Source organism: Trachinotus anak, unplaced genomic scaffold (genome assembly GCF_046630095.1).
Source record: "Trachinotus anak isolate AG129_WGS33_773 ecotype Australia unplaced genomic scaffold, CSIRO_AGI_Tana_v1 ptg000021l, whole genome shotgun sequence".
Classification (NCBI taxonomy): domain Eukaryota; kingdom Metazoa; phylum Chordata; class Actinopteri; order Carangiformes; family Carangidae; genus Trachinotus; species Trachinotus anak.
In genome coordinates this window covers 5,582,673-5,592,525 of record NW_027273872.1, presented here as the reverse complement: position 1 = coordinate 5,592,525, position 9,853 = coordinate 5,582,673, and the positions used below count along the sequence as shown (strand labels likewise).

At 38.5% G+C, this 9,853-nt stretch overlaps 2 protein-coding genes across 5 annotated transcripts in view; one reads left to right on the top strand and one right to left on the bottom strand.

Moving 5' to 3' along the window:
• Window positions 1–839: 839 nt before the first annotated feature.
• Window positions 840–9,402, bottom strand: LOC139606128 (uncharacterized). The gene is made up of 5 exons (XM_071458150.1): window positions 9,318–9,402; window positions 3,767–4,231; window positions 3,270–3,617; window positions 2,235–2,346; window positions 840–1,367 (listed from the first exon to the last, which is right to left on the bottom strand). The coding sequence occupies exons 1-4, from the start codon at window positions 9,400–9,402 to the stop codon at window positions 2,237–2,239; spliced, it is 1,008 nt and encodes a 335-aa protein (XP_071314251.1). The 3' UTR covers window positions 840–1,367; window positions 2,235–2,236.
• LOC139606246 (uncharacterized) overlaps window positions 4,120–9,853 on the top strand; it is a 28,439-nt gene continuing 22,705 nt past the window's right edge. For all 4 annotated transcript variants that reach the window (XM_071458309.1, XM_071458307.1, XM_071458306.1 and 1 more), the window contains exons 1-2: window positions 4,120–6,819; window positions 9,306–9,457. In XM_071458309.1, the coding sequence (XP_071314410.1) occupies window positions 9,451–9,457 (7 nt within the window). In that variant the 5' untranslated portion in view covers window positions 4,120–6,819; window positions 9,306–9,450. The remainder of the gene's footprint in view (window positions 6,820–9,305; window positions 9,458–9,853) is intronic.

Below are 9,853 nucleotides of genomic sequence, written 5' to 3'. Positions count from 1 at the left end.
AATTTTCTATATTTGTCCACTACAGCTTCCCCCAAATGCAGTTGAAATGTAACAAACATGAAGGAAACTTTGTGTTTCTTCATTTTAAATTTGTTTAAAATACTGTGTCATAGGAGACCGGGGTGTACTGCTGTCTTTCTAGAGTCACAGCACTTGGTAATGACAGTTCCCATTCAAAAAAAAAAAAAAAAAAAAAACAACAACAAAGGACTATGTATAAGCTGTACTGACAGGCATAGGCTGTGGTGGGCCATTTCTCTACCTTTTAGCGAGCAGCAGGGCTGTTTCCTCAGAGCAGACCTGATTATGTGCTTCAACAGGATATATAGTGAGGTTAGAGGTGCAGGAAGAAAGAGCTATAAGACACTACTTTTAGACCGGACAGTTTGAGCTGAACTTGTCTGTATATGTGCTCATTTATGGTGTAAATCTTTGTCTTCAATCTCTATTTATGGGGATTTGTGTTTTTTGCTTTAACACCGAATGCATGTATTGATTCACTGCCCATCTCTCTTTCCCATCTAAGAAAGGAAGTTGAGCAGTCAACAGCACAAGGTGCAAGCTTCATCTGCGTTCACTTCTATTTATGCTGCTTTCCTATGTGATGTACACTAGAACAGGTCTGAAAGGAACATATTGGTTATTTGATCTCTTGCCAAAAGTGATTACGCACCTAGCTTGGCATCGTTTTTTTTTGTGTTTTTTTTCATGGGCTTGTTTGGTCAAATCAGAATGCAGATATTTATAATAATAATGAAGACAGAAGTCAGTGCAGTGGCACATTAATGATATCAAACACAGATTTATTGCAACATTAAAATCAACACAAATATCCATTCTTATTCCCTCAACAAAGCAACATTAGCAAACACAAGTTAAGGCTTAAACATGCTTTTCTCTGAGTATTATGTTTTGTGTGTTTTCCTTTCTGTTACAAACCCATCACCCTACATGCATTAGATCACCTGATCAGCTTTCTTTGCACTCAGGTCCAACACAAAGTATTGTTGAGATCTGAGACCTGTGCGCAAGTCTCTGCAAGGTGTGGTTATAACACCCGACTCTGCACTGGCCTGCAGAAATACTTTTGTGCCTCTTCAAAGAAACGTAATTCCAGCCTTAAGTGTCGATAGACAAAGCATAAACAAAGTACAATCTCTTGCAAAGTTAACAGCATTTCCACACACTTTGTCCGTGCATTACAATGAGATGGATTTCTTACATATAACAAAGAACTGGACTTCTTGATATTCAGTGGATTTCATCAAACGGGAATCGTTGCTACTCTTCTTTCTTCTTTCCTTTTCTTTCTCTCTTTTGTGGAGAAATCCAGGGATAGAATAGTTCAGTGCCTCTGTGTTACCACCCTAAAAATAATGATTGTTTGTCTTTTAACAAAGGTATTAAAGATGACAGAAGGGACTTCAAGATACAGTGTAGATTCAGATAATAAGGCTTTTTTTAATCATGTGTAATTAAGGATCAACTGTGGCAGTGCAGACGAGTCTCTTTTACAGTAACTAGTGTAATCATGGTCAGAGTGGCCATTCATCGAGTAGTTAGCTTGATGTTTATGTCCGTAAGTTTTTAAAGATAATGGTATAATTTCCTCAAAATGCTAAATCCCACTTGGTGACATTCTTCTCATGCAGATAGATGACAAACTAATACACCTGATGCAGAGCTTTCTTTGTGTAACTAAATCCTCTAAATTGCCACACTGAGGGTCCTGGGATCACGACCAGATTTGAGGACTGAACCAAGAAATGGGCCTGAAAAGTCACATCATGAAACAATGGCTTTTGATTCAAGCCTTGAAATTAATACTGCCAATTCCCTGCACTGACGACACACTCAAAAGGTCTGAGATGTACAAGGTGTGTGACCACATCAACTTTGTTTAGACGTTATTTTCTGAACTGTAACCAGACTGGGGGCCAGTTTCCCAAAAGCAGTTTGCAAGCACTGCTTATACACAAATGGTGGCTGCATTACATCAATAATAATCATACACAAATTATTATCCCAAAGTGCAGATAAATGTGACAGTCCACCAGGGCTCATGTTTGCTCATGCATGGGTTGCATGAATGGGAAATTGAGACATTTTACTAAATGTGACACAGGTCCCTGGACTGAAATTTGGTTTCAACAAGGTTTTTTCTGACGTCCTGGATCCAGAAAATCTATAATCATATTGGTTATACTGTATTTTTGCTGTCGCACCAAACTTACCTTCAGTCTCTTGAGAAAATGAGGATGGCAATCACAATCACACAGAGAGCCAACAGAACGCTGAGCACAGTGACAGCTGGGCTCCATGAAGAAAAGTCCAAGTAGAAACCAGCTGCAGAAAATATCATATAATCAATAACAATCTATGCAATTTAAAACAATAACAATAATGATTTTGAATGATATTAAAAATAGTAGTTTAAGTGTGGCATTTCAGTTTATGGAATTTCAAAGGGTCAGTGTCAGAGAGAAATTAAATAGTGGAGATAAAAAAAGCCCTTGTGGGTTTTTTTTTTTTTTTGGTCATAAATCAAAACCTCAAAATGTAACAAACTTTTGATTGTTTCAGGTTTTCAGCTTTTATCTTCATGCACAGCATGTGGTGGAAACAATAATGGTACATGTTGGTGTTCAGTGGACTCAAAACAACTTCTGCTTCATTATCCTTCCACAATATTTAATTAGAGGCAACATTTAGCAGATGAGTCAAGTTTAGCTTTATGTACTGTGATGAAAGAAATAATGTTTACAACGGACAGTTTGAGTAATATATTGATTGTTATCCTTCTTTTTTTCTCTTCCTGGTAAGTCTGACCAGTCTGGGGTATTGTTTACAACCTGCCTGACTGTCTGACTATTCATATCTCTTGCCTTGTCTGACCACTTTTATAGATGTTGTTACATCGCGATATCTCAGCGGTTACTCTGCTAAGTACCATGCTGTCCTTATTGACAGAACTGCAATTAAATAAACAGTATAATGAGACGTTTAAATGATTAAAGTATGTTTTTCATCAATGATTTAAATATAATTAATTATTATTTACAACAAATAAAATGTTATTTTATTAGAATAGTATCCATATTAGGATCTGTCCACATGTGACCACAGCAACTGAATTATTTAATTTAGCTCATAGCAAAATAGCTTCAAGTTTTTATCAATGAAAACTGTCAACCTAAATGTATTCTATTTCAACCCATCAAAATTAATCAAGACTCATTTATGATTTAAATAAGACTGTAAACACCTACTTGTCTCCACTTTAGTTCCTTCACCAAACAGGATCTGTCCACATGTGACCACAGCACAGTAGTAAGTCCCAGCATCAGAGGAGTTGTGTATAGTTTTGGACAAACTGTAGACACAGCTTCTTTCCTCTTGTTCATCTCTCCTGCTGCTGTTTGTGTAAATGATGCCTGGATGAAATCCTCCTGATCCAGCTCTGAACCAGTGCACACTGTGTTCACCTGGACACTGGACTCTGTTTCCTTTGTTCGTGGAGAGAAGTGAACACTGGAGAGTCATCGAGGCTCCCAGCTGGACTGATGCTGTCTCCAGACTTTGTTGGACATAGACATGTTTCTGCTGATTTTTATGATCTGTGTGATTCACAAAAAATGAATTATGTTCTACATTTATCATTTAAGTATGAATGTAATGATTTTAGAGTGTGAAATTCTTGTTTGAGAATTAGAGTGGTTATTCACACAGACACAAACACTGTTATGCTGAAATGAGCATACTTTACCATTCACAGCCAAAATTGTGCCATTGATGAATTCCATTCTATATGCTGTTCCTGCTTGACATAAGTATGTTGCTTCATCTTCTTTGCTTACATTTCTTACGATCAGAGACTGAAGATCACCCACTTTTGTGACACTGAATCTTGGGCTGTCAAATTGTCCTTCAATTTTTACTTTTTGAGAAGTTCCTGAAGCAACTGTTTGTAGCATATATCCAAAATTCAGCTTATACCAGTAAAACAACCCAATGTCATTCCCAGCAACTGGACATGTCAGAGTCAAATCACCACCAGGTTCAGCCACAGTCAAAGAGATCTGAAGATGAGCTTCTGTAGTTTGAATCAGAGCTGAAGAAGACAAAGAAACAGCATCAGAGTTAGCAGACACCAATAAACAACAGGAGAAGAATAACAAATATATTTTACTGTTTGCACTAATACATTTTCTCACACTAGGTAAAGATTGCACTCACACGCTGTACCAAGAAGAATCAAAGCTGCCGGTCCGTTCATTGTGGTATACCGTCTTTCTTTTGCACTACTGATGTCTTCTCTCCCAGCTCAGGTGATCACGGTTTGCAAAGCAGAAGTTAAGGTCGCTGGCTGAAACACAGATAGTGCACATAGCTCTCGATTTACCAAACCCATGATCATACATGAATGAATTACACTTTTACACTGTGTTCAAGGTCTACTAAATGGAGCTTTAGGGAGCAAAGGGCACATGGATTATAGGTGTAGCCACCACAGATTTGTCCTCGATAAATGACGCTGCAATATGTGAATTCTAAAATGTCTCAACTTCTTCACATGCTTCTTATAACCCTCAGCAATTATGACTTTTTCTGAAAGAGACTATTTGCAGAGCTGCCTTACCTGGCTAATTCACAGCTACCAGACACACCAAGAAAAACTAAGTGATTGACAAATGGACTAACTAATACTGTAATTCCACCAAAATCAAAAAGACTCTTCTGCTACTTGTATTTCATCTTCTGTTTACGACAGCAGGCCCCTCTTCCTGTGAACAGTATGTCCCAGTGTGTAACTCACAATTCATTTGTTGATAGAGCTTAGAGACACTTCAAAGTGTAGAACCACAATGTCCCTTTTTCCCGCCACTGATGCTGCATGGCCTACCCCTTCTCTCACCTCTCATTTCCTGTGTCTCAACTATCAACTATTCTACTACAAAAAGCAAACAAAAAGAATTTAAGAAAAAAAAGCCTATTTGCCCAAATGCATGTCTGCTATGTTCTGCTGATTGTGGTTTTGACTGTACCTCAACACAGAACACAGTGCTCTTAAACAAAACAGAGTATTACTGTAGTCTGTGGTGGATTGGTGTTACTGAGTCACTTCAGAATTTTTTTACATTTCCAACCTGCAAAAGTGTTAGAGATGGTAGATTCATACTAGTTTAAAATCACACAACTTGTTTGTAAAACGTCCCTGGAAGAAACTGCATGACCTGCAATAGGACCTACACCTACCCACTAATATCATTTCAGGAAGAAAAAGGAGTGTAAAGAATGAATAGTTGTCATCATAGAGAGATGGAGAGATAGAGAGAGAGAGAGGAAGATAGCAGACATACACCAACAGTGGTTTTGAGTAATTATCCTGCACAGTGTACAACAGTTGTAGACACGATAAACAGAAACAGGGAGCTTTTCATTTTTATCTAGTACATTTGATGTTTTGGGGTATGGTTATAATACTGTACATGAAAAAAAAGGAGAACAATGGCTTTGTCTCTCTAGTCTCACAACACTTTGTGAAGTCAAGCTGCACTGAAAACAACGAGCAAAGCCACATGCAGCAGCCACCCTCACAGACGTAGGCTGCGGTGGGCCATTTCTCTAGCTTTGACCAACCACTGAGGCTTTTTACTCAGAAGAGACCTGAGCAGAGGCTTCAACAGGATATGTAGCGAGGTTAGAGCTACAAGAAGGGAAGCGCTACAAGAAGCAGCAGAAAGCTAATTTTACTTTTAACCAGTTGCTGTCCATTTGTAGTGCAGGAGTATTGCAGAGTACTTGCACAGGAACCCTCTGTGAACTTAACTGACTTTATAGCAAGTAAAGGAGAGGTGCAAAAGCAGGAGTACTGGTACTTAGTCTGTTTACCCTGTCTGATTTTCAGCTGTGGTTCGTATTAATTTGGGAGACTCTCCTGTCCTAAAAAAAATGACCCTACAGGTCATCTGTGCAAGCAGATGAGCAGTCGTATTTGTAATTATCACAGGAGCAAAGGAGACAGTCAGGTGATGAAAATACTCATTGTTTCTTTAAACCACGACTGTTCCATAACCTTAACTGCGTGTTTAGAATTGTAACCATGACAACGAAGGTCCTTAACCTTACTATAGTACTTATTTTAACCCAAATCATAATCTTTCCCTAAACCTAACCAAACAGTGACCAATATATAACCACATGTTATTATTGTAACCATAACGATGAGGTTCCAATACACTGACGCCGCTACAGCCCGAGTGTTTATTTGGCCGCTACTTCAGGCAATGCCCTTAGGGGTTGTGTCAGAGGGGAGGGGCAAACAACTTGTTTTTACATGGCTTTATCAAGTGCTGTTAGCTGATCCTTTATTTAAACAGCCTAATTAACGTGTACAAGTATGAAAACATAGATAATCAAATTAGCAGCAACACAATTTACAATTTATACATACTCAACAGACAGTAGGCCTGTATTGGACAAAACTAACTGCACAAAATGTCTGAGTATAATGTTCTAAAATCTTACTGATACACACAAGTGCAGACTTTCAAATGGATTTTAACACAAAACCAAACTTTTTTATTCATTATTCTAACAGTGTATAGGTTTGATGCATGCACCGTACATGACACTGCAAAGGAAAAGAAAAGGAGTGACTTCTGAGTCAACCATGTCCACAACACACTGTGATAATGTGGTCTAGTGTTTCCATCTGCCCTGCAGGCAACATCATGTGCCCCTAAGAACAAAGTCATATCATGTCTTCACATGTTCTTTGAACTGCATGTTTCACTGAAGCCCAAGAAGATCACAGAGGTAATTCTAAAAAGTCATTTTATATATTTGAGTGTCTGACTAGCATGGATAAATCATGGGGAGTAAAAGATTTTGTAGTAATATGCATTTAAACGTGTTTTTTATTTTTTTATTTTACATTAATTTTACATTACATTTACATTTTTTATTGTTTGACACATTCAGCTTTCAAAGTTTCCTTTAGAGTTGTCAGATAACATAAGAAGGTCAGTGAGGGTGTGGGAGGATCAAAGCCCTGCTTTTGACACAAAGATCTGGACCAGTGGGTGTGTAGCACGCCTCTATCTCTCAACAACAACAACCAAAGAAAGAAAAACCCAGAGGAGTGCACTGAAAACACTGACTGACAATGTGTGCAAAAAGTACTATGTCACTGAATAGGAGTGACTTTGTGTAACTGTCCTGCACCATAATATGAAAGCAGTACTAATCCACGAGTTGAACAGTATTGACGTATAACATATTATAGTAATCATTGTTCCACTTTGTGGAGGAGTGTGATGTTTGTCTTCTTATACTTTGTTGAATAGTAATTAGATTAAAATTGTGAGAAGATTAAAATGCTGAGAAAGACAGGAAGCAAATGCGGCTTTGAAATCACACCATATTTTGGCGGTCCAACCACAGCAATGCTCAACTTTCCATGCGTCACTTGTTTGTCAGAGGTGACTGTAAATGTGTTTGTGTGCACACAAAGACAAGAAAATATAGGTAAGTATACAAATGTATTTATCACAGGGTTTGTTTTTTTGTGGTTTTGCAGCAGTTTCTATCCCTGTGTTCACTCCCTGTATATTCAACTGCACAGTATTTTGCATTTAGAGATGAACACAAGATAGTGTCCACATTCTGCAGGGTGTTATTGTACTGGATTACATTCAGTTGTAGGAGGTTTACTTCATTCACAGCAGGAACACATAAGTGACAAACATGACATTGCACCATGTCAATCACTTTGGTTCTTTGAGCTACTGCAAACAAAAAAACTTCACAGGACATCATCCTCCGTCCAAAAGACTGTCATGTTAAGTGACTCTGAAACTCTAAACTGCACAATGTCATCAAAGTGGATGGTGTGACAGCCCGCCCTCACTGTCTGATTCACTCCTCCTGCTGCTTTTTGGCTACAGATGACTGACAGACTGGGTGGGCAGGGTCACCACTGACGATGGGGAGTTCCTGTCCTATGTCCTGGGTTATTTAAGATGGCTCCTCTGGCTCTCTCTTTAAGTCAGTGTGACAATCTGTTCTTTTTTTTATTCTTACAATGAATGAAATGAATCAGATCATTAGCTAGTGAACAAAAAAAGAGCAGTTACAGGTTTTATCTGCTGTTTGTTGAGTCATCTGGTTCCCACCAAAAGATGGCAGCGAAGTGAAAAGAGAGCAGAGAAGCTGTTGCTCAGGCCAACACTGTAAAATCTCAATACACACACACTAAATGTGGAAAGCCATAAATAATGCAACTACTGAACTTTTGCATTGTTATGGTTGACTTTACAGTTATTTTCACTTCAGATCTTTTGCATGCATTACCCCCTGGAAATCAAATCCATCCAGCTGTGCTTAACCCTCAGAGTTACGTGATCACTGTGAGACTTCACTACTTATCTTTAGAGCTAGTTAGAATGCAATGATGCCATTTTTGATATATGAATCCCATAATTTCAAATTTTGCCCACTTGCCTTACTTAAACATTCCCCAGTGGTCAGTCTGGATATCAATGACCTGCAACCACACCCACTAATACAAATATAAATTCTAACTTTAACTATAACTGTGATTCTATGGGGCTGGACTGGCTCCACCTCAGGTCTGATAGATCTGTCAGAAGTTCCTGACTGATGGTTGACAAACCCGAGTTGTGGTTGCAACAGTAGAACAGCAGAACTGTTACAAGCGGTGTTTCCAAATCTTTTACAGATTTTCAGAAATGAATTACCTCTGCAGTAACTGGCCCCAGTCTATAGGGATTATGTTCATATTGGACCACTGTGACATCCGTCATTTTTACTGAACCCAAACATTTAGTTCCGAGGCAGGAAGTTGAGTGTCGATGCATCATGGTAAAAAATTGGGGGAACTTGTGTCCAGTCACAGCCCAAACATAAATAATAAATAATTTTGCCTTTATCAAAACGTAACCACAATACTTCCCCGTACCAAGTGTTTTAGGTAACCAATGTCACCATATTGTATAGAAATAACGGTAAAGGTTTTAGATAAAGTAAAGGCAAGAGTAAGGATGCTTTCAAAAATAATACCATGAATAATTTTTATTTATCACTTCACACAGAGTGCAGGAAACAAAACAAAAATCAATATGTGATGTGACAACCCTTTGCATTTAAAACAGCACCGATTCTTCTTGATGCCCTTTCATACAGTTCTTCAAGGCACAACGCTGTTCCAAGTATCTTGGACAACTTGCCACAGCTCTTGTGTGGGTTGAGTCTGTCTCCATGTCTTCTGTCTCCTCATGTAGTCCCAGACTGACTCCATGATGATGAGATCAGTGCTCTGTGGGGGCCAGACCACTTGATGGAGGAGTCCTCGTTCTCCTTGGTGCTCTGTATCAGCATTGTCATAATGAAGTCGGCTCTGATCAGGCGCCTCTCTGATGGAACTGCATGATGGGTAAGAATCTAAACCTGCCTAAGACCTCTGTATAGTACTAGATAATTCAATGTCATTTGAGCTTTTGCAATATCCTATTAGAAAATCCTGGTATTGTTGGTTTAGTATCAGTAATTATTATTATTTTTTGCTGTTGGTGTTGTTTCATGTGTCTAGAATGGAAAGATGTTTGATATTATTTCCTCTGTGGTAGTGCAGTGAAACACCAACATGATGAGTAGCCAATCAGATTGCTCTGAAATAGTTCCCTCCCTCTTGTTGTAAATATTAAGGAGGGTGATTTTATAGTACGATCTAATTCAACAGCAGTCTCAAGTGGAATAACAAAAAATGTTGAGCATATTTTATATGCTACTGATGCTTGGAGTGGGGAGTGAGTATATATGTAGAAGGGTT

Excerpts from the sequence above, each read along its gene's own strand:
- LOC139606128 (XM_071458150.1), bottom strand. The coding sequence starts at position 9,402 with ATGCTGATACAGAGCACCAAGGAGAACGAGGACTCCTCCATCAAGTGG. Across the intron at positions 4,232-9,317 it reads ACTGATCTCATCATCATGGA|TGCAATCTTTACCTAGTGTG; the intron begins GTCAGTCTGGGA and ends ACAGCGTGTGAG. Across the intron at positions 3,618-3,766 it reads CACAATTTTGGCTGTGAATG|ATCATAAAAATCAGCAGAAA; the intron begins GTAAAGTATGCT and ends TGAATCACACAG.